Genomic DNA, 24,177 nt, shown 5'->3' on the forward strand with positions numbered 1-24,177 from the left:
TTAAAATAATACGTGAGTCTAAATCTGTCCGGTAAAGGACCTCAGGATAACCAGCTTTTTTTAGAGATTAGCAATGTTACCCGCAGGGTCAGCTTTTATCCTTGTACTGACGATTGCTCATTGGGTTACTCGCACTGGGTGCCCTGCCAAATGTTTGATATCCAAGATGGAGGTATGTTCCTTTGAATACAGTTTGCCGCACTCCTCCGTTATAGCCTTGCATGAGCTCAATCACGGCAAATGATGCCAACTGTGCATGTTGACAGCGAGGAGGACAAGTGCAGATTTAATCAGACATACTTGTGGCATTCACTGGATGATATCTACATCATAGAGTGTAAAATGAAGTGGAATTAAAAAGCGGTGGATGAGGTATCAGGTCTTATCACGCTGCAGCAGTCGTGGTGCAGGATCTATATCAGCACAGAACAAAGAATGGCATAAATGGGCAGTGGAAAAGGTGGCAAGAACTCAAACTGATAACTAGAACCAATTTAAGAACATCATATTGAATTGATGAACATGATTACATCACCTATTTGGTATATATCCGCTGCTCTGTGACCTCTGATAACTAACAAAACGTACACAGAACATTCAGGAAGTGCACAGATCAACCAAGCTCAAGTGGACTAATCACATTAAGTCAAGAAGTTTAGTAACTTTCTCTAAACCATATTTAACAAAGGAAAACAAAACTTTGAGTACTATCTCAATTATTTGAGCATGACCCTGCAAAGGTTAGAGGATAATTACCCACCTGCTCACCCATACTAAAATTGTTCAGAGATTAGACTTTGAATCCACTCCCACATGTCCCAGCTGGGATTTGAACCATCTGTCATAGCAACAGCACTATAAATACTTCCAAAAATCAGGAACAAATAAATAAATAAATCAATATCAGAACTTCAAAAATGGAAATCTGATGAAAACCCAGCCCAGACTCCCTAGGTATTGTTTTCATTTTGGATGATCCTATAATGCATGATTTGTGTTCCCTCCAATAGTCACAGCCAGTACAGCGAGGAGAGTTCCTCATATGTAAAAAAGAAAAACACCAACAAACAACAAACCATAATGCACACACAATCATACAGAATATTAGATGTGTTTAACATTTAGCATGAGGCAGGTATTCACATTCTCACACCTGAAACTACAAGGAATGCGAGAATCATCATTTCATTTTAATGTAAGTAGCTGAAGAGGAAACCAAATGTTGAAGGGGCTAAAACAATGAGCAGTGTCAGACATTAACAAAACATTATCAGGACAGATTTAGACATTTTACAACTAGAACATACCACTCTTCACAAATCAAACTGTGCCAGTGGTTGTGGTTATCCAACCACTGTCAATCAATTCTTAATCAGACAGATAATCTACATTTCTGTAGTGTTTTCTTCTTTTAAATAACCTGTTGACTTCAATCCCAAGAGAAGCATCTTCCCCTCCCTTTTATAACTTATTGTTCAGCTATCCTTAAACATAGATTTTAATTATATAATTTATATGATCCATCCAAAAACTGTGAGCATCATTGTAAAGGGTGCTTGAGAAAACCTCTAATAGAGGTAGACCTGTCAGAAACCCAGCTGGGCCTGTGCCTTCCAAAACTTACAAACGCTCCACCGAGGTGAGCTGTTTCTTTAAGTGTTACAGAATGGGTTCAGTCTCTGTCCAATTGGAAATTGATGTAAATTTAAGGTGGCCTAAATTGGCCTCAAATTGGTGTGTGGTCACCACTGTTTTCTAACAATCCATCAAACTAATGTGTTGGCCAGAAAAAGTTGACCTGAATTTAAACAGAAAAGCTTCAGTCAACACAGATTAGGAGTATATTCGTAGACAGTGGCGACACTGTTACAGGTAAAAGGAAATAAATAAAAAAGACAGCGAGACAGCGAACTGAGACACAGAGCAGTGGAAGGATTTAGTCGCATGTTTCTCCTCAGTATGTAACCGCTTATTACAGTGTGGGGCTGTGTAGCCCCCTGACTGTCATTTATCAATCATCGCATGAAGAGGGGGAGCCCTTCCTTCCCTCTGCGAGTTTCCACTTGGAGTAGTTAAATTCCCCCAGCACCAAATGACTACAGCAAGTGAGAGTGGACAACGAATGGCGGGAATTAGGTTGCCGTTAACTCACTGAGCCGAACCACTGACAGACAAATGAGAAAACACATCGGTGACAGTGCTGACAAATGGGGCTACTTTCCTTTCACAGAATGAGAGCGTTATAGTTTGTGGATGGATGAGTGACAAAAATAGGACTGACGTTAACAAGTGCTGTTCAACTTTCAAAGGGTTCATGCTCCAGCAAAGAGACCAGCGCTCAGAATTGGGATTATAGTGCAGTAAAAAGAAGCTTTCTAAGTGTCCGCTGTAGCATTGGATCAACGTTAAAAGCACGGTGAAGAGAATATGCTCTAAAAGCCCATTCGCAGTTGTACAAGCTATATTTGAGCTTTGGTGTGATTGTGTGATCATATTTGTTTCCACTTTGAGTCATTGCATTTATCACAGAAAGAACGGCCAGCCATTTCAAAAGCCCCTTCAAAAAGCGGTCAATTTGTGAGACATTTAGAACAGACTCAGAAGATATTGGGTTACTGTGTGAAAACTAACTTAATCATGACGTTTCATAGGTGTCAGTCTAAAAAAAAAAAAGCACCTGAATATGTGTAAGTGAAAGCAAATGTGAAAGAGAGACAGATGAACCAGACATAGAGAGAATAAGACACAGCAACACAGCAGATAGAAATAAAGAGAATGGAGAGAGGAAGGCTGCGTTGTCAGACCCAAAGCCCCCACCTCCCCTCCTGCTCTTTCCTTTACATCATCACATAATCATTGCACAGTCACTTTCTGAGACGAAGAAATATGATTTTGGTCTAGCGCAACAACAGTAAAAGAGACGTACACAAGATTAGATTATCAGAAATCTCTGCACAGCGTACGTCTCTCCAATTCAAATAAATGCATGCAGTTTGTTGCCTGGTACCTATCTACCTGCTTTGTTTTGTTTTGTTTTGTTTACATGATGCTATTCAGCCTCTGTGCAGCAGTCTGTGCTAAATCTGTCTCCGGGCTCACGGCTAGATGGTGATTTGTTCAAGGTTTGTGAGAAAGATGGGGAAAAGAAACAGATGTACTGCAGCAAACAGCACGAAATGTATGCTCAAAATAAGAATATGTTGTATGTCATAACTGGAAGTTTGTCTTTTTCTCAGAGGAAGCTTCAATGCATCGGTATGAGAATGAGGGAAAGATTTTGAGTGTAATGAAGAAAGGCATTTGTCAGAGGAAAACCACAAAAGCCACCAGCTATTAATCGGCAGTGATGCATGAATGAGAGTCTGTTTGTTGCATGTTTTGCTTTGTCTTGCAATACTAATGTGCCGTGAGTACTTAGCATTCAAAAAACACACATAATTCACGGACAGAGACAAATCTACCTCAGCAACTTTCAGACAATATACTGTACATGCAGCGCTAAGTTCAGGGGTGGCAACAGGTGCACATTCATTTTGCCATGGTATATCATTAGACTGTGAGGTAGGGGGAAGTCAAACAATGACTGTAGGTGCTGCGTTTGTGTGTAAATGTATGTTTTCGGTGTGCTAGATATAATGACTATAATTAATGGTCTTGCTTCACTGGCAATGCATCATTTTGTGTTACCACCTACCGCCTTTTTAATCCAAATACAACCCACATAACTAATCACATGTCCGTAGGAAAAGCATACTCATCTGCACAAGTAGCGAGTGTTTGTGAGAGACAGAGACAGAGCGAGAAAAAGAGACATAAATCTGAGAGTGAGCTCTCGACATCTGTCATTTTGGAAAGTGTGACAGCAGCCACAAGGGAATGGTTGATAATCCATGTGGGACAAATTAGGACACTGGAAGAAGGGAAAAAAGCTCACAGGATGGAGACAACGGCTCCCCGATGAAGGCGCTTTTGCTGAATGTGCCAGTGAGCCGTGCTAATAAATCGGTTTTCTTTTTCCAATTCACAGCGCCCGGGAGTTCTTTTGGGATTCAATAATGAACATTTGCTTTGTTGTTCCTTGGGGAGAAATTTGCTGTGGACACATTACTGCTGCCCGAAATCAATGCAGCCACAAAATAGTACAACACAATGTAAATAATACAATGTTATACAATACACATCACCTGTGGCACAGATTTTGAATTATGGGTTTGGGCTTTTGTGGGAGTAAATTATTTCACAGTGATTTGTGTTTTGATTATGCGTGATTGCCTTTTGTAAGTTGAGCTTCTAATGCCAGTACAAACACAGATTTTGTTCTCAAGTGTTGAGGTTATTTTGACCAGAAGTGTGAAACTTCATCACAACTGTTTACAACACTGTATTCTACTAGCATCTGAGAGAAAGGCGGAAAGGCGTATGATGATGACTGCACAATTTGTGAGGTGTTCCTGGTCAATATCTACCAAAAGTGGTAGAAGAAAGGACAACAGATGGACCAGCGATCATGTCTGGTGAAGAGCACAAATTGCTAAAGACTATAAAGCAGACTATGCTATCACAGCGTGCTGCCTATGCGCCCATGCAGATCCTTGTACACTGCGAAAAACACCTAACGTGGGCACATGAATGTCGAAATTGAACCATGGAACAATGACTCAAGTTTCTCCTACATAATTGCATTAACAGCTTGATTCTGATAGTTTGCAAATAGAGTGTGAATGATAGTTTGAATATAAAAGCGTCTGCCTGGTTGTTTATATGCATATGGACACCACATATTTGGCGGCAGACATAGGTCTCGATATGTTCCATTGCTCGCATTGACCATTTTAGTATGCACATACAGATCTGCAGGCCGTGTGATGAATGTGTCTCCGCTCTCCAGAGAGACTTACACAGAGATGTATTCTCTGAGGACACAAACCCAGCAAGCTGTCACACAACTGGCCTCGAGCAGTTGGCAGATAAGAAACTTTAATAAAATGCTAGCATTACGGAGAAAAAAACTCCCAGACTTCAAAGCCAATCGAAGAGTCAAACTGTGCTATCAGGAATCTGCACAAGCCAGAATGAAATCAACTGATTATTTGCTGCGTACTGTGCAGACAGAGCTCAGACATTTACTAACAAACTGCAAAGATGCTGCCGACCACATGCAAGTTTTACTAACAGCCAGTGCTTTTATGATTCTGCTTATGTCAGAAAAAGGTAGAAATACAATTTTAGTTTCCCTGAAATTAATCACACAAAAAAGTCATGAGCTTGATTCTAAAATTAGTTATCTGAGCCGCCCACTCTGACAAAGTACATGAAGAACAGAAGCCTTCGAATTAATTTGACTTTTACTTTCAAACTTCTTTCTGCTGAGATGAATCGTCTACGTGTGATGCTAATAGCACTTATTAATCTTCCTTGGTTACAAAAACATTTATATGCTACTAATCTGGTTTCATTGATGTATTGTGAAGGAAACATAACGGAGAGTTTCCTGACGTTTCTGTGTTTCATCTCAAATTAAAGTGAATTCTGTGGTAAAGTCTGGTGGATATCTGCAATTTGACAGTTGCTCATAAGTTGTGTATCTTCCATATGATCTGGTTAAAGCCTTTTATTGTGAACTGTATTTAACTCTCCACACACTATACACAAACTTGCAACAAGAAATATTTTGCAAGTCGCTGCACCACCAGTTACTGCGAGGTAACAGCCCTTTTTGCTGCAGCACATCAAATACTGTTTGGTATGTTAAGAGGCCAGTCGTGGCAGAACACATGCCTGGACAAAGAAGGCCTCTCCAGCTGAGCGCGTGTGTGAAGTGGAGGTTGTTGATGTCGGTTGTAACCAGAGCTCCGTGTTCGGCTGGTGAGGAGTGACTGACAGCAGGATGAACTGGCAGAACTATTCTCTGTCTGCTGATTCCAGAAAAGAAACGATAGAAGAAGAGAAAAGACCAGAAACTGTTTCATTGTTGTTCATCTGTCAATTGTTGATATTACTGATATTTAATTAGCTGATTCATTATTTACTTTAGAAAATGTTATTTCTCTGTCTGTCTATCAAGTCAACTTTTTATTTGCACGATCACGAGAGACTAATCCCAACAATGCGTGACTGATTTTTTTTGTGGCAGCTTTTGGGAAATTTGGACTTGAATTTAGGCAAAGCACTCGTCCCTCTGAGTCCTCTGTGGCATCATCCAAATCCTAGTTTTATCCCATTTGTTTAGAGATCCTAAAATGTTTGGCATTTTGTGCTCATTCAAAATAACACTTAAGTTTGAGCCCATTCGCTATTTCATTATGCTTCTGATCATTTCAGAACTGCAGTATGTAACACATGACTTGCAAATTAAAACATCTGATATGCTTCCCGTCCTGCAGACTAAAGAGAAATTTCTATCACCAGGCGTTTGGTGTCAACCTAATCTTTATAATTTCTTTTTCATTTATAGTTTCTTTCTTCCAAGGATTATAGTATAATGCATATAGAGAAGTACAACTACTGCAGCTGCTGCCTTGATAACAAATGTAATCAGTTATAAAAGAAGCCTATTACAAGACATAATGTGGCTGGAATAAAGCCCTGTGCTCATAAACAACCTTTCATGTTCTAGGTCTCAGTGCATACAACTAACCTTGCCAGCACTTTATTTTCTGACACATTACCATATCAGAGACACATACATTAACACCTGCGCAAACACCGCTCACACAAACAGAGACACACACTCTACTGGCACATTTTAACAGGAGAGCTGTAAAAGGATGGACTGTCGAGACACTGCCAGGTGAAAAGTGTGATGATGGGTTGTTGGCAGCAGCTGCTGGCTGACGACCAGCACTCCATGTAAAGCCATGTTAAGCCCTCCAGATGTGTGTATACAGCAGGCGTGCATGTGCATGTGTGTCTGCGTTTAGCTATATATTGTACATGTTCTCCATCTTGGTACTGGAACGTGCCAGTCAGCAGTTTAGCCGCCATGGGAGAGCACAGGGGAATGCTTAACAAACAGAAAGGTGCTGCACCTCTCCCTTCACTTGACACACGGAAACACCGACCATAGCATTCAACTTCACGCTACCACGCACTGTACAAAGCAGTTACACAGCAAATGTCAGTTAAAGCTTTTTTATTTTTATGTTTATGTTTGAAGGAGCAAAAATCTGGATGTAGACGAAAAGTGTGCTGTTTCTTTGCACTCGAGCCAGCACTTTGAAAGCCAGGAGTCATGTGGAAAGGGCTTCTGCATCAATGTTGAAGGGCGTGTGAAGATGATGGAAGTAAAGCGCTGACCGACCTGTGTGTCAAGCTAAAGACTGGCAGACTCTCTCTCTCAATCAATCTCCAAACTCTCACGGCTGTAAGCTGTTAACAGAAACCAGCATTTCAACAAATAAGGCAAACAAAGGCAAAACAGCATTACATGAAACATGAAACACATTTTAAAAACACAATGCAGAAAAATAATTAATAAATACCTTATAGAATATGTGAAATTAGGCTAATAAAGCATGTGGCTTAGTATGTGATCTAATTTTATGTACACCGTGCACACAGCACAGGTTAGTCTCACTCAGGGAGCGTTCAACTCCATTATTGATTTTCAACACTTCAAAATGAACTTCAGTGTCCCTCTCGAACCAAGTGAACTACTCGGGCATGTTTCTCCATTATTGATATAGCACTGCCATGACAATAGAAAAACTTTTGAAAAATACGTCCATTAAAATCTTTCTTGAAGTACTTAGGCTGACAGCTGAAAAACAACTGGAATCTTCTTTGTGAATGCCCTTAGTTTCTTTATGATGGACAAGCTTGATTTTGATAGGCTGCTACTCCACTGACCTGCATTGTGAAGGGCTCCAAACACTGTAGGTTTAATGTGCTGTCTGTCTGGGAGTCTGTTTAGATTTAATAAGCTCATCAATCTCTATCTGCTCTCCTCCAGGCACAGCCAAATCAAAACGCGAATGAATGCGGTTCCCATCTTTCACCTTACAGCCAGACACTCCTATTGATAAATAGTCTAAATGAAGTCTGTTTACCTCTCTTTCTTTGGGGGTCTCTCATTCAACCCCAAGATTTTCTGGTTAAAATGTTTTTGAGACAGGTAACATCTGAATGCAAAACAAATGTGAAAGACATGACAGAGACATAGTGTGATGCTGAGAGATAATGGTGAGTATAAGATGGAGAAAATGAGAGAAATTACATCAGAGTCATAGCTCGACTGGCTGATGTAATGGCTGAAAACTGGGAGGTGATGACACCCTACCTTAGTGTCTGGTTGGCCAACTACTCAGTAAGCACCAGACGACGATTAGTCAAACAGGGTCTGACAGCACCTGTCATTCAGGTGTCTCAACAGAATCCGTTAAAATGTCTGCTGCCCACACCCAGACGGTTTCAGCACACATAAAACGAATTTTCCAAACACTAAAGCACAACTGAGGCAAGCTTGTGAAAACCGTTTCCATTCTGACTTTTCTCTTCACTTTACATCTGCTTCATTCCTCAACCAGTTCCCAACAAGCCTAAATAGTTTCAGATGTTTACCTCAGTGGCAGAGAGAGAAGCAGACTTTGAGACTTAGATTTTAAATTTCTTACTTTTTGCTTTACAGTTAATTCTTGTTTGGCAAACATTTCTATATTTCTTTTAAAAAATTAATTAACAAAAGGAATATTAGTAAAAATCGGAACAGAACAGCACACAACAACACATAATAAGCTCGCTCAATGCCACGCTGAGATATTAGAGTGGAGTTTATACTTTCATTGATATTGAGCATAGCGTAGCCTGAGCTCACTGGGGGCACAACAGTTTACAGCAGAGAGATAAATACTTTTATTCAGTAAAATGATTTGCTGTTTCAGGCTTTCACAAAGAGTTTATCATTAAATAACCAATCCAAAATGCAGATTTTGTTTTTCTAAAGCCATTCTGTTGTGTGTCGTGGACTTACTTTAGTGTTTCTGGTCATTGTCCTGTTGTTATTTGTTAAATCTCTTGACTTAGACGAAGGTCAGATCACATTTTAAATTATTGCAGAAAACCATTAAACTCCATTCAGACTCACATACTTTTTTTTGCCACTGTATGTGCCTCACTCACATCATATAGAATAGTTTCTCCATCTTTTTATACAAAAGAGACAAACTTACTCAATCAGAGAAACCATTATAATAATAGTACTGTATATTTTAGCTGTACTAGAGTATTTGAAATGATTTGTAGTATTTTCTACAATCACACTTTCACATTTGGTGCTTCCTGCAGGTATCATCATGTTCCCTCACATAAAGCACTTTATTGATGTTTCTGCTGATTTTGCATCTAATTAACAACTGTATCTGTTTCACATTATAGCGTTTCACAGCTAGATGGAAAAACTGAGGCTCCACAGAGCTGGTTGATAACCTGCTTCCTAAAACCGGTTATCCACTACAGCCAGTGTTAGGCTCAGTAAAACCGATGATCCCAAGAGATTAAGTTGAACTCGCTTTGAGATACAAATGTCACATTAGCAATTTATTTTAGGTATGTCTGTTTAGGCGAGTCACACCTTCAGTTGAGTATAATAAAAAGTCAAAACACTTTATTAGACACTTAATTTGAAAACATGAATTTAATACAAGTCGAGTTTAATTGGAAAGAAAAAAGAAACAGTAAGAACGTTACACTTAACAATGTCATATCAGGTTAAATATATGTCAGGATTAAATACAAATGTTGTAAACCCTCATGTGGAACATCTATAACCGACCTCTCATGTGTCAAGCCTCTCCTTGTTCCTGGCAAACACAAAACCACAGTAGCAACCTGAACCCTCTTTTGTCGCTCGGAGTAAAGTGGTAGCTGTTGACAGATTTGACATTTAGCTGGACTGTCAACAGGAGCAAGTGGGGAGACGACTGGAGCCACAATTTGGTTCTGATTTCTCAACATTCAAAAATGACACTGTTCCAGGTGCAGGTGTGCAGCGATCATTCAAGGAAATATTTTCAGATGTAACACACAGCACTTTCTAAAGTAGAGCTTGGCTTAAATTACAGTAAAGGTTTTGGAGACCAGAGCTTGTTTTGCATCACTTATTTGTTGTATTTCTGGACTGTCTGAGACCTTTTAACTCTGTCTTGTTGCCCAATAAACTTACATTAACTATTGTGTGACATGAAGAAACACGATCTTTTGTGTGACCTTAGCCGTCATCACACCTTATTATATCCGCGCTGATACACACTCTGTGCTGGCAAACTGCACCATGAACCTTAAACTCGCTGCCAAGTTATATACGGACCGTTTTAAGTTTCCTAATTGATGGCTTGACGTATTTATTATCCCTATGTGTCATGGCTGGTTTGGAGTCTTTCACTAAGTCCGTGTTGGGAGTGATTAAGTGGCCCTCTTCACTTTCAGAGTCTTAAATCACTGCCAGATCAAAATCTTATAACTCCAAGAAGCCATATTTGCAAGACTTGTTTGACACAGATTGATTTCTAATTGATCACAGGAGGAAATATGTGGCTGTGAATGATCGTCAATGTATCTAGTGAGCTAAAAAAGCCGTGACACTGACTTATCACAAAGATACCCACATACAATTTAAAAGTAATGAAAAACTTAAGTATTTCTTTGGAATGACAAGATTTCCCACACTGCTGCAATGCTTTCTTTTAAGGGCTTGTTCCACTGTCTTGAGCTCCTTTCACTCAAGTGGAATGAATGGTTTCCAAGCCATGACAGAGCCAGATCTTTTTTCCCAGACAAAGTGGCCACTTTGGCCAGGAATTTGACATGAGTGATAACCCCATCGCTCTCTCCCTATTCAGGAGATCTGAGCCATGGACACTTGTGTTTGTGTTATTAGCCCCACAGCTACAGAGGGTTAATGATGCAAACCAGTGGAGCAGTCAACAACACAGACGGAGAGAGAACGCTGCTCATTTAAAGGTTCGAGAATGAAAGTTGAAACTGCAGGAATATTGGAAACACTGGGCGTCATTCAGACACAATTAACACCCCTAAAATGATCAGTGCTGTGAACAGCGACAGAAAAAATGAAGCAATGGTTCAGGCTGCACAAAGTTAGTCGCTAAAAACATCTTTCTAAAGCAAAGTGCTCTATGACTAATATGTAATGTGGTCAAGAGCATTGACACTGAGGTATGAGAGTGTGGAATATTACAGCTACAGTGGGTGATGTTACACTGTCAGGTGTTAAAATAGCCCAATAACAGACATTAGGGGCAGTCCTGGCACTATGAATAAGTATCTAAAGTATAGAATGTAGGTCATCCGTGTTTCAGGAAGCCCCAACCCTTTAAAAACAAAAACTGTGATATAACACAAGAGGAACTTATGATATAACCAAAGTCAATCACAGGTAGTCTGTGTGTTGACAGGTACAACAGTTCAGGATCTTAATCTTGCCAACAGGTATTCTCTTAAAAGACTCTTAATGTACTGATTAGTTTGATCAATTAATTCAGTTGGCTAGACAACAGCTAAAGCTGGTCGATGTTGGTGTCATTTTCTTCCCCCACTTACTTTAAGTGGGAATACCTACTGTAAATTAAATCCCAGCAATGACAGTGAAAATATGTAATAAAAGGTAAAACTCTGTCAAGTGTTACTGAAGCTTTTAAGTCCCAACTTTATATCTTGGTAAAATAAATCCAAATTCTTGTAGGGCCAGTTTTAGCATAGCTTTAGTATCTGGCAACACATTGAAGGCCATTAATGTAGATTTTTCTGCCAAGTGTCAAAGTCACCAGAAGTTTATTTTACAATCAGGATCAAGCATTTTGTCCTTAGTGTAGGTTTCTTTTAGTGTATCCCTTTAATTGGCATCATTGTCAGTTGACACTGTCTGAAATAGTATCCTGTGTATGTTGACCTTAGTGCTGTGAATACCAAAGTTCTCTTTAAATGGCAAGACATTTTAGTGCTGGACTGGTCATTATGAACGCTATTGTAAGAACAAATGCACGGACAGGGATTCATGGCTCATCTCACTTCCTCAGGCCACATTTACTGTCCAAATTATTCTCTCACAAGATGTTTTGAGAAGAGGAGGGGAGGACCGCCATTACAATCGCAGTGGGATTGATTATGTTATTTCACATTGGCAAAGGAAAACAGTCCATTAAAAAATAATGTGAAATCATAAAAGGAGTTTGCTTTATGTTACGACGAGGCTTTGGTAGGAAGTCAGACCTCGGTTCTGCACAGACAACCAGTAGGAACGTTACACAGCCTTGAAATTGTTTTTCTCCTTCCTAAGGCTTTTCTCCTGATATGAATTAATTTGGATAAAATTCTCCCAAACAAATTAAAAGGTTGGCTATGTCTGAAAACTCATTTTAACTTATTGAAATGAAACTTCCACTAATCATGATATTAAGTTGCACGATTCTCCACTCTCTTTGAAATAATATAGGCACAGATTACACAGGTAAATAAGGAAAGTTGATCATATTTTACATGTTGTGTGTGAAGCCACTGTGAATTTCCAATCAGTCCTTTGGAACTGTCAAATCAAAGTTGTATTCAAATGTAATTTCTTATTTTAGTCATATTTTAGCAGTTAATGCTAGTAAATGATTCTGCAAATAGAGAATAATAATACAAGAGTAGTGTGTAGTCATCCTCTCTTCAAAAATGTTTTTTTATTATTTATTTTGATGTGTAATCGTTGGATAAATGGAGGAGAAACTTGAACAGACATTGACACAGAGTGTGATTGGACTGAGCACTCCCAGCATCCCACACCTGTGATTAAAACAGCTAAATTTGTGGAGATGGGTTCCTCGAGCGCAGTCTGTATGTGCAACCCTGCATGTTTTATGACCTCTGTGTGATGGCGTATTCACCAGAAGGCCAAACATACATAGATGTTATCTAGCCAGGTGACGAGTGAAATCCCAATGTCTTCAGCAAGCAGCATATATCCAAGAAAACCACCTCACACATACACATGGGGTGTCCTGTCTTGCTCCCACTTGCCCCAACTTTCAACGAGTTAATCACTCGCTCGTGCTGTGCAAGGTAGAGAAAACCCATCACCCTGACATGTCCACTCCAGGCCATTGCTGCTAATGAAGACAAGCCATTACAGCCTCGGGCCAAATATGAGAAAAGATTAGATTATGACGCCGTTAAATGCAGAACAACACACACCTTAGATCTTCATTTTACATCCCTTTTTCTGTAAACACTACAAACTGAGGTGAGGAAGTTTCCACAGCCTCACAGTTCAACAAAGCGTCAAAAACCTAGCACCAGGAAAATCTTTCTTATGACTGTCCTATAATGTACTTAGTGTGTTTGGCATGTGGAACAGACATTGAAGTATAGGCGTCTGCAGTGAGCTGTATTCTAATCTGTGGCACAGAAACTCAGCTGTGCTCCTTCCTACCTGAGAAAGTCTCTTTCACTGAGACAAAACAGGAGATTACAGACAAGAGCAATGGTGACACAGAGCTACCATCTGATGGAAACACAGCTTTCCCACGACCGCAATGTCTCCAGTGAGACCCAGACACCTACAACACTATCAAAACAAACTGGAACGCACAAGTGTGCATGTGTGTGTGTTTATACATACACCAGAACACGCCGCCTGCTATCACCTGCTTCCAGTGCAAGGTGAATAGATAGAAAAGTCACATAGCACGGGTGCCCTGCTTCACCAAACATGAGTTGTTTAAAAGAGAAGAGCATAAAAATCCATTATCAGATAAGTAAACACCCACAGTCTCTCTGCAGAGGTTAAAAAAAACTGATTGAAAGCTGAGATAAATTATTATCACAGTACGTGAGGAGACAAAGGGCTGATCTGGGTGGGATTCTATCTGCTGTTAGATGATTAGTGTTCTGGTTGACTGGCAGCCACAGACAGGGCAGACACGGAGGTCCAGAGCCAAACCACAAAACCACCTTCTCACAGTCTTTGCTGGAGATTACCACACACTTTAGTTTGCTCCTAAACAAATTCCACTCGCGTTTATTGCTACTTGAGAGTTTCTAGTACAATTCCTATTTTATTAGTGTTTTTTTCATTAATTAAAGGTGCAAATGGTACACTAGTAATAATTTGATGTCTAGGGACACAACAGTATTTTTTTAACCTTAACTAAGTCGTTAACCTGGTTTCCATAAAATTGCATTTGTGTCCAATTTATTTTGCCAAATATGTTTTGAAAAACACTCACACTGCACATCATGCGGGGCAAAGAGCAGGATTCGACACTTTGAGACTGACGTATGTAACCAGAGTCCTGTGTCTGGTTAAGTATAAGGAAAACAAGTACTTTGGTTAACTTTATAAGAGACACAGCTACAGGCTTGTACGGTAGCCACTAGGCATGATGGGCGCATCACTTCATCTGCCTCTCTTCTTACTCTGATGCACCCATCACTCTGGAACAGGGTAAATCTGGACTCATCACACCTGAGCTTCTTCTATTGGACAGTTCTTAACCCAGTTTTAGTAGTTTCATCAATCTCCTTAGATGTTTTCTTTGATTGATTCATGTCAATAATTTGTGTCTTCCTACATAGTTGTTTAAGAAAGGAGAAGCTACTCACTGCATCAGTTAGGGTTAAATAACTTGTTGCCAGCTGAAACATAATCATCCATGAAGTAATTATCCAATGGGAGGCTCTTTCCTATTTGCTAAGTTAAATCCAGGTGAGGACTTTTTTTTTTGGCGGGTACTACATATTGATATTGAAACGTGTGCACCCTGAAGGAAAAAAACAGACAGTATTTTCCACAGCCCTACTCCTAAACACAGCATGGTCTACTATTGTATGCATCCTCCCACTAATCATACATGTTCCGATCCTAATTTTGAAGGTGACCTTACGCCTCCATCAGTTGCTTGTCACTTGTGCATTTCAAATGAAAACTGCTCTTTAAAATTCTATTCCGGGTTTTATTTGTGCAACTGAAAATCAATTTACATTTTTATTAAGTGGTGCTTGATTGAAAATGGTACAGCTTCCTTTGAATCTTAGTCACAGACACTCCAAGCAAATGTCAGCAGCTACGAGAGTGAAAAAAAAACTACAGAAGGATTTTATTAAGGTTAAAAACCTCAGTAGACATTTCCACCTCTTCAAAAATATATTGTCAGCTTTCATTAGGCATCATACATCTGTTAGTGTGGATTAGGTGGAGTGTGATGAGAATAAGTATGCACCTGTCGTTTGTTTTCTGTTTGAACAATGATGGAGAAAATGGCTGAACAGTGTTTTAATTAGCAGACAATGGACTATTGGTAATTAAAACATTGTCTTGTTAGGACAGGTGAAGAGGCTGGTAGTGTCACGTGGAGTTGTGTTGAAAGTAAACAGGACTTACGCACGGGGAGAAGACGATCTTAAAACAGGGCACATGTCTTCAATCTGAATGTGAGATACTCTGAGGATCATACGTTAAAATGACAAATAAGGCCTTGATAATTTGGTCAGAGAGTCTTAGTCAAAGCTAAGATCACTTAAATTACATTTCCACTGTGAATGGGCTTTCAGCTAGATGGTGAAGAGCTGTGCCGCCCTCACATTTTCTGTGCACTGAATGTTTATCCATGAGACTTTAACAGAATAATTCATTAGAGGACACAAATGTACATTTTCTGCATTACTCCTAGTAATTCCACTATGTTTGCTTTCCCTAAAGAAAAACTGGTGATGAAAACAAAAAGTTATTTCATGTACTGATAGTCTTTTTGGATTATTCTGTTTACAGTTCACAGACTAATAAATCTGATTGGTGTGAATCCCTCAACACATCAAATCATGCAGTCGCCACTCAGAGCAGAAAAAGTTGGCAATGTCTGTGAAGCTTTTTCAAATACTGTGTCATTTCTAACTTGCTTTGGCAGGACGCCTTCCTTGGATCATAAGACACGACCCCGTAGCATAGGTTGTGATAGACCATCCAGCGAGTCGCCTTTCAAAAGAGACCAAGCACGTGAATTTAATCCCTATGGTTTGAGAGCAGGAACAATAAAGACAATGGCAGGAAATACAAGATCTAAAGTTATGTTTAAATATTACTGAAAACTGATTTTAATTTATAGGGTGAACTGAATGGGACACAACGAAATGTACTACAGTATAAAACCTTTGTTTACTGTTGTCCACTTAACTCATCGCCCAATTGCGCCATGAAATTTCCCACAATTAAAAAAAAATCTCTGCTTGTCAAGTCACTACTCCACCTTCTGCCAACAATCCCAGTGTGTCACATTTCATAAGTTTTGTGTAATACTACACCTGTCACAGACAACAAGTCGGGGAAAAGTGTGATCACTGAGTGGTCGAGGAATAAAAATAATGAGAGACAACATATACATCAGACTAAAAAGGAAGAGACAGAGCACGAGAAAATAAGGTAATGGTTGGAAAAACACTCCATCCATAAATTAATTGTAAATTGCACATGAGTAACAGCACTGACGCTGCCAAACAGGTTGTTTTGAAAGCCGTGCATTTTACATTATCTGTTGATGAGGCACACTGATAAAGTGGCACCAACAGCAAAACGGCCATTTAATCACGTCCTCACATCTTAACAGGATAATGCTTTAACCACACTTCATGTCACATTAGTCAATCGTTAATATTTCTCCTCAGCCACATTAAACCAAATGAAATGCTTCCTTCCTGCTTATACTCAGGGGATGATGGAGATTAGATGCCCCTGTCAACGCACGCTACCTAACATACAAACAGCTCAAAAAGCCTCCTCTTTAACTACATACGTTGAAGTGGGAGAATGGGAAATAGTTGACTCAAACCTTGTCATATTTAATCAGCTCACACACCATCTGTAGCGCCTTCTCTGGCATGTGGAGTTTGAACAAACTCACAAACTGGCCTTTGACTATTCCCAGCCTGAGGAACTCAAGAGCCACCTTGATGATAACGCGGTCCGACACTGTGACAGGAGCCGGGGAACAAAGCTAGACACCACAAGCCCCCCCATCCTCCCGTAATGCACATTGCTCACTCTTCCTTACACACATACACAAACACCACAGGGGACGTGTCACCCACCCACACTGAAATCTGTCCCCCACCACTGGCAGCCTTTGAGTTATTACCTGTTTCCATTATAGCTTTCATGCAGGGCTTATAAAGCTTGAATCAGGTTATGAGACAGGAACCAAGAGCTAAACATCTCAACTTTTATTAAGTTGGTCTGCTACTGAAAAGAAGCATGCACGCACACATGCACACAAAGTTCACACAGCTGACAAAGACAGGGAAGGGGGAGCGTAAAAACAAAATGATTACTTCAGAGAAGAACAGACGAGATGGTGTGCACGCGGGAGGAAGGCTGAAGGAAGAGGAGGAGGAAGATGTGGAGAAGCCAGATGAAAGGGAAATGAAATAAGATATCCGTATGTGAGGAGACAAGTGGTGAGGAGTCAGCAGGCGGCGCAGGATTGTCACCGCAGCCTTGAAAGTATATGAGCACCCCCACAGCAAGCACCCAACCATAAGTATTATTTACAAGATGTGAAAGTACTGTTATTACTGTGTGAGTTGTGGCACCACAGAGAGCAGGGGAAGTCAAGTGTTCTCCAAGACAATGTGAAGACATTTTTTAACACTACACTGTCACAAGGTCGCTTGTCTTCTGAGAAGCTCCTATAGCTTTCTTAAAAGTCTGGGTCTAGTTAGTGTGAAATGTTATTAGCCACTAAAGCGTCACACATGCGCGCATGCACAAGCCACAGGAGTGTGTCAATGTGTGTGTTGACAGTCCTACGAGTCGCAGTGAACTGAGACAAATGCCTAAACTGTCATCTGTCGCTCTCATTGAACATATGCAAGTCGCACTGTACTCAGGCCGGGTCCACGTTCACTCAGCGTGAGCCAAAATCTCAGCCACTCGGTGCTTTTTCACTTCGTTCTGATGGGTTTGTTTGCTCCAGGCGAACATTTTCAGCATGGCACAAAGCAATGGTGCTTTGAAAGAAATACATCATATAGTGAGGTTGAACAAATGTCTTCTGGAGGCTGGTGGGAAGTTTACGAATCTCTGAGAGAACAGATGTGTTTTGTTTTAGCCCCACAGTTCCCAAAGTGGGAAAATCTTTAGATCAAATGCTGAATTTATTACATTTATCCGTAAAACAAACTGTATGTATAAAAAAGCAGCTGAAGAAGTAGAAGAAGAGAACAACATCATTTAAACTACAGCTTAAATTGTGTGTTGAATTCATGAATATTTTAGATTGACTTGAAAAAATTTTCATATTTGTGTTTCTGTACTCAATTATTGTTGTGATGAAGAAGTTTTAACTTGTTCCAGTGACTCTTTTGAAGCTATGGCACAGAAGAGTGTTTTAGACGTAAGCTGCAAAACACAACAACTGCAAAATATCTGAATTCTGAGAGCTGCAGTAATTATTTACCTAATTAATTTCCTGGCAATCATTGGTTTCAGCAGCAATTGTAAATGTTTTGCATTTTTGTGTCCTAATAGTAACTGACACTGCAAATCTGTAGTTTCGGACTAACCCAAAATAAAGCACTTTATGACATTAGGTAGTTGTTCACCGGGCTATCATGGGCATTTTTCACTATTTTATAAACTGTATAAAATTGGTAAATCCAGACAATAATGTGCATTACTTGCAGTCTTGAACCTACTGCATTTGAGAAAAGGAGCAAATGCCAAGAAAAATATTCTGTGTAGGATTAATTTGTAATTAAATTTGCGTATTATATTGCAAAATCAGAAGAAAAATGTAGGCCCATATTAATGAACTTTTATAGAGTTAGATCAACCCCCCTGAGAGGAGCTAAGTCCAATATAAGGTGAATTTATTAATAATAAACATATTCAGATGTTTAACCTGGAGTTACAAAGGTTACTTCTCTGTTGCTGTTTGCTGTAGTTGTTGCTTCGTGGCGATAAGAGGTTTATTTTCTGCACAAAGTGCAAATATGGTTTAAATCCAGTTCCAATATATTTCCAGTTAAGTTTAAATCATAAATCAAATAAGCAGCTCGCACAGCGACACCCACTGTTGCAGCTGTGAATGGCGCACACGCACAGTTCAGAGGACTGCTGTGGTGGATCCATGGATGGCTGATGCGCACAGCCACGGTGACCAAACCTGAGCGCGCGGCTCCATCGCGCGTCCGGATCCTGCTCCTGCAGCTTGAAGCTGTGTTTACTGTTGCCAGGTAACGGAAACAGGACTCACACCTGACGCTGAGACCTCCACACGTCGCCGAGAGTCTCTTCGTTTTTGCAGCTGTTGGCGTCGGTGCCTGATTGTTGTTTAATTAACATGGCAGGAAACGAGAAACGGGACCTGGTTCATCAAAACGCAATTCACGTCGAGACGATCCGGAAAGAACAACGACACCAGAAGCTGCACACGGAGTTCAGCATCAATCCACACAAGAAGTGTAAGAGTCTGTCCTTCACCTACTCTCCTTCATTCAGCTTAGTGGAACTCAAAGTGAACTTGAACAAACTCAACAACGTCCTTCCAGAAACAATATTCAGGTTTCTTGTGTGATTCACATAATGAGATTTTTCTTTGGGCATCTTTGGTTATGTTTAACTGTGTGTGTTCACTACTTTTAGTACATATCCTGCCAGACAAACCCATGTCCAGGAAACCCATGGAAGTGATTGCAGAAAACTGTAAGTTTCACACAACTTTCACCCCAGACAGGATAATTATTATGTGGTTGGAGAGAATGAGTGCTATGAGGTGTCTCTCCCTCCTCCCCAGTAGACTTTATTGAGGCTTTCCACAAGGCCCGCCAGGAACCCACCAAGAAATACACAGTGCCACTGACCGAGAGTCAGGAGATAGGATGGGTGTCGACTCAACTGGTGAGAAAACAGAGTTTATCAGAAGAACTAACAAAACAGAGGATTATACTTTAACTGGAGGACCTGAATTCTGGAAATAAAGTATAGAATATGGTCGAGGACTTCTAAAGTGGTGATGGTTTAAATCTTTTGAACAAGTACATTTACTCAGAAGGAATGATGTTCGGCATTGTACTGAATCTTCATGCACAGTTTTATGCATTACATACCAAACACACAGTACACTAAAAAACTTAGGCTGCTAAATCCACAGCTAGGTAAACAACAGATCTGGGTCATAAAAGTCTTTCAGTGATGTGGAGCATTACAAAAATGAACATCAGATATTTTATTATTTTATTTATTATCTGAAAATCAAACAGTCTGAGCCACAAACAATGACTCCTTATCAAATCCTAATTCTGACCATTTCCCCCACAGATCTCAAACCGCGATGACAAGAGATTCAACTTCTTCCGATCCAGCACAGACGTCACCAAATACAAAGAATCTGCTCTCCGATCATCAAATTAGGCAATGAATATCAAAATGGAAACCTCCGTCAAGAGAACGTCTAGTTCAGATTTATTTGTATTCTCATACAAACACAGGTGTCAGCTCCTGAAGTTGCCCTTTAAAATCTCCATCTTTGCAAACTCAGAAAAACACTTGCCGGGGAAGCAGAATCACAGGTCTGTACAAAGCACGCTCGCCCATCACATACTAATCATATTAATGAAGGGGAAAGGGCAAAACAGACAGCTGCTCAATATTATAAAATGTCATGTCACATGGGAGAGAATCAATGAGTCAAGGAGCTGAGTTAGGAAAAAAAAAAAAACAACAATACCCACCAAACTCCAAAGAGAGCACACACAGTGAAAATCAACTGGCAAAGAGTTTGGTGTATGTAGTCAGAGAAAGCAGCTTCATAACCGCCTCATGTCACAGGCACGTATGGACGAGAACAGCCACAAACAATAAAAACCAGTCGCGGACATTCAAACTGTTAACTTTTATAAGCCTTGGAGGAAACGCAAGTGGAAAAATAAGTTTTTATATCAGGTGGCCATGTGCAGTCCACTTGTCTTTTCTTCACCAGTGAAGTCTTTCAATTAACGTCTCTTGCAATGTGGCAAGACATCGCTCTCTGTGGCTTTCGGGGGGTTCGGACTCCTCCTTTTTGTTCCAGACACATTTTATTTAAGCGATGATATACAAACAATGTAGAAGAGCCCCCTTCATATCTCCTGAGGTGTGGTGAGTGGAGACAGAGAGCAGGTGTGGTAAATCCTGCCTAGAAGCAAACCTAAGCTCAGGCTCTGGACCAAGTTTTTATGAGCGAGACTTCATCTTCTTGCGTACAGACTTGCCCGGTCGCTTCTGAAAAAAAAAAAAAAAATCAGTTTTCATCTTCAGATCAGCTGTTAAAAATGTCAATAATGTACTTTGAACATGCAATGCTAGTTTTATTCCAACAGGACGTACATCTTAATAAATGATACACACTTTTGAAAAAGCTGAATTTTAATCATTTTTAATGTGACGTAAACTGGTTGTATTTAGTTTCTATCCATCTTCAACTTCAATTAAAATCAGCAGTTGCTTTATGTGTGTGTGTATTACTCACATTTTTTCCTACTTTGCCTTTCTTCCCTCCTTTGCCACCCTTCGCATTCGCCACTTTGGCACGGAAACTGGAAACGTCATTGTGGCTCTCCTTTGTGTTCCATTTCTTTCCACTCTTCTTGCCTCCGAAGCCAAACTTCTGGTCCTTAAATTTTCTCTTGGCATTGGGGCTGTCAAAGTACCAGTTCAATTTTAGGAATGCCGCAAATGTCATGAGGATTATTACGAGGGATATTTATGACATGTGCAGCAGTGAAACTAAACACCTTACCCCTTCTTGTTCAAAGCTTTCTTTGAGCCCTGAGTGGACTCTTTACCCATCTTCTGATCTCCATCCAAGAAATCCAGTTTGTCTGTCATTCCTATTAAAAACAGAAAAAAGCAGAATAGTTACTTTCAGTTGATTTTAGAAAAAAAAACACACTCTTACAAAGATGATGTTGATTGTAGGTAATCATTTTTCCAGTTTATGTGCAGGGTAAATTTAAGGGAGGATTAAAAAAAAAAAAAAAAATCACACTTCTAAAAACCCACCTTTCTGGTATTTCTTTACAGCATTCATCATAGCTTTCTTTTCCTTTTGTCTCTTCTGGATCACTTCTATTTGGACCTGGCATATGTTAAAAAGTAAAAAGTTAATTCTTCACTCAAGGAAAAAAGGAAAATATTCTGTAAGCCTGTGGGGCAGACAAATTAATCTGCCGCAACAATTCCAGTGAACTGAAAACAGGGACCAACCTTTTTGCCAAACTTTCTTTGCTCACGCAGTTTCTTGGCCTTCTCCGACTTCTCCAGTATCGTCTGCTTTGAGATGAGCCTTTTCCTAATCTGGACAGAGAAACAAAAAGCATTATTATATATATTAAATTCTTAATTAAAATTAAATCCCTATTAATTATAAGTAAGCCACAATAAACAAATTGCCTCTGTGACACCTTACAGGTGATGAGGCCCATAGAACTGCTCACCTTCTGCATGTGCTGGTCTGACTTGGCCATCTCTGCAAAATAATCGTCAGGCCTCTTTGTGGATATACCGTTCTTGTTTAGGAGAGGCAATGCTTGTAAAGCTGTAGCTTGAGCTTGACGGTAGCTGCAAATGAACAAACGTAAAGGTTAAAGATGCACTGTCGGTGACACGATTACATTTAGCAGACGCTTTTATCCAAAGCGACTTACAAGGAGGTCTTGCCTACTGGAGGTAGGCCACAGCTGGGATTTGAACCCCAGTCTCCCACATGAGAGACTACCACCACACTAACCAGCCAATTAGATGTTTAATCAGGTGAATCAAAAACTCCATATATTCCCAAAAAGATGTAGGTGTTTACACTGCACAAGACAAAATACATTTGTAGCAATGTGTCAGTGTGTGTTAAATACAGAATCTTCTTATCTACCCCTATATCATTAAAATGTAATTGTGTTATAAAATACTGTCTAACAGGAGAGATTAATTTGTAAGTGGATAGTAAGTTACGTACAAGAACATTTCCCTCTGGAAATCATCGTCTGCATTGACTTCTCCATTGGTCACATTTGGTACTTTTCCTTCAACCTTGGAAAGAGGATCTTCAGCAGGAAGGTTGGTCAGATCCAACCTCTCAACCCAGGGAAGATCTTTACGGAAGTCTGCAAGGCACTGTTTCAACCCCTCCTACATCATAACATACATAAGATAGTATTTAACAAAACACTTTTCCACATATATACATAGGTTCATGCTATGAGAACAACAAAACATGTTAACACGTAAACATTTTAACATTTCATGTTCATAATTACTGACTCACCACATTGTTGACAGACTTTTTGGGTTTTTCCACCAAAACGTTCATCCCTGCTTTCAACAACCCCTTGGCGAAAGCTTCTTGTAGCTACAATATAAGTTTAGAACATATGATATGTCTTGTGTTTTTAATTAACAGCACAATGTATAAACAGATTAATTTTAGCTAACGTTAGCTTCATCTGTGTTAACGCTGTCTCCTCATCAAATTGTAAACAAGTGTCAAATCCACATCTTTTATATAAATTTATATTAAAAACATACTTTACAGAGTTAGTTTACAGCAACAATAATAAAAGCCCTCATAACACATAAGCTTTTGTGCTGAGTAGGTGACATAGAAATATCTAAAAACCTGGAATAGGTTAGCTAACGTTAGCCGCTGCTAGCATGCCCGGAGAAAACTCACCTCACTGTCCGATAAATCACTATTTTCCTCCTCATCTGACTCCTGGACGAGCATCACGTCCTCCTCTGCAAAATCCATGATCCTGCTTCTAAGAACAGGGGAAAATGTGATTGAACCGCCCTCAAAGATGAAGAACACTGATGAGAACTGATGTGGTTGTGCTGCTCCTCACATGTAGAGACAGTTTCACGTGGGGAGGAAGTGACGTCGTGAAATGTTCCCACCAACACAGTCCTCCGGCGGAAACGATGTGTTACCTCTAAGGTTCCTACGTGACAATAAAAAAACAACCACAAAAAAACTAATAAATAAATAAATACTACTAATAATATTAATAATAATTTACGACGTTATTGATTGATTTATTATTCGGATATGTATGGATAGATAGATAGATAGATAGATAGATAGATAGATAGATAGATAGATAGATAGATAGATAGATAGATAGATAATTAGATAGATAGATAATTAGATAGATAGATTTGCC

General features: G+C 39.8%; 2 protein-coding genes across 3 annotated transcripts; one reads left to right on the forward strand and one right to left on the reverse strand.

Moving 5' to 3' along the window:
* The first annotated feature begins 19,239 nt into the window (after positions 1 to 19,239).
* fam183a (family with sequence similarity 183 member A) lies at positions 19,240 to 20,642 on the forward strand. 2 transcript variants are annotated; one of them, XM_026346473.1, is made up of 4 exons: positions 19,240 to 19,446; positions 19,628 to 19,687; positions 19,779 to 19,882; positions 20,303 to 20,642. In XM_026346473.1, the coding sequence occupies exons 1-4, from the start codon at positions 19,326 to 19,328 to the stop codon at positions 20,393 to 20,395; spliced, it is 378 nt and encodes a 125-aa protein (XP_026202258.1). In that variant the 5' UTR covers positions 19,240 to 19,325; the 3' UTR covers positions 20,396 to 20,642. The 2 variants fall into 2 exon arrangements, with proteins under 2 accessions (XP_026202258.1, XP_026202259.1); XM_026346474.1 differs by having other exon boundaries at positions 19,782 to 19,882.
* Positions 20,226 to 23,893, reverse strand: ebna1bp2 (EBNA1 binding protein 2). Its single transcript, XM_026346470.1, has 9 exons — positions 23,688 to 23,893; positions 23,283 to 23,366; positions 22,974 to 23,146; positions 22,459 to 22,582; positions 22,229 to 22,318; positions 22,025 to 22,100; positions 21,762 to 21,852; positions 21,492 to 21,660; positions 20,226 to 21,244 (listed from the first exon to the last, which is right to left on the reverse strand). Exons 1-9 carry the CDS (start codon positions 23,763 to 23,765, stop codon positions 21,197 to 21,199), a joined length of 933 nt encoding a protein of 310 aa, XP_026202255.1. The 5' UTR covers positions 23,766 to 23,893; the 3' UTR covers positions 20,226 to 21,196.
* Positions 23,894 to 24,177: the final 284 nt, after the last annotated feature.

The sequence above is a fragment of the Anabas testudineus genome, chromosome 4 (assembly GCF_900324465.2).
Source record: "Anabas testudineus chromosome 4, fAnaTes1.2, whole genome shotgun sequence".
Taxonomy (NCBI): domain Eukaryota; kingdom Metazoa; phylum Chordata; class Actinopteri; order Anabantiformes; family Anabantidae; genus Anabas; species Anabas testudineus.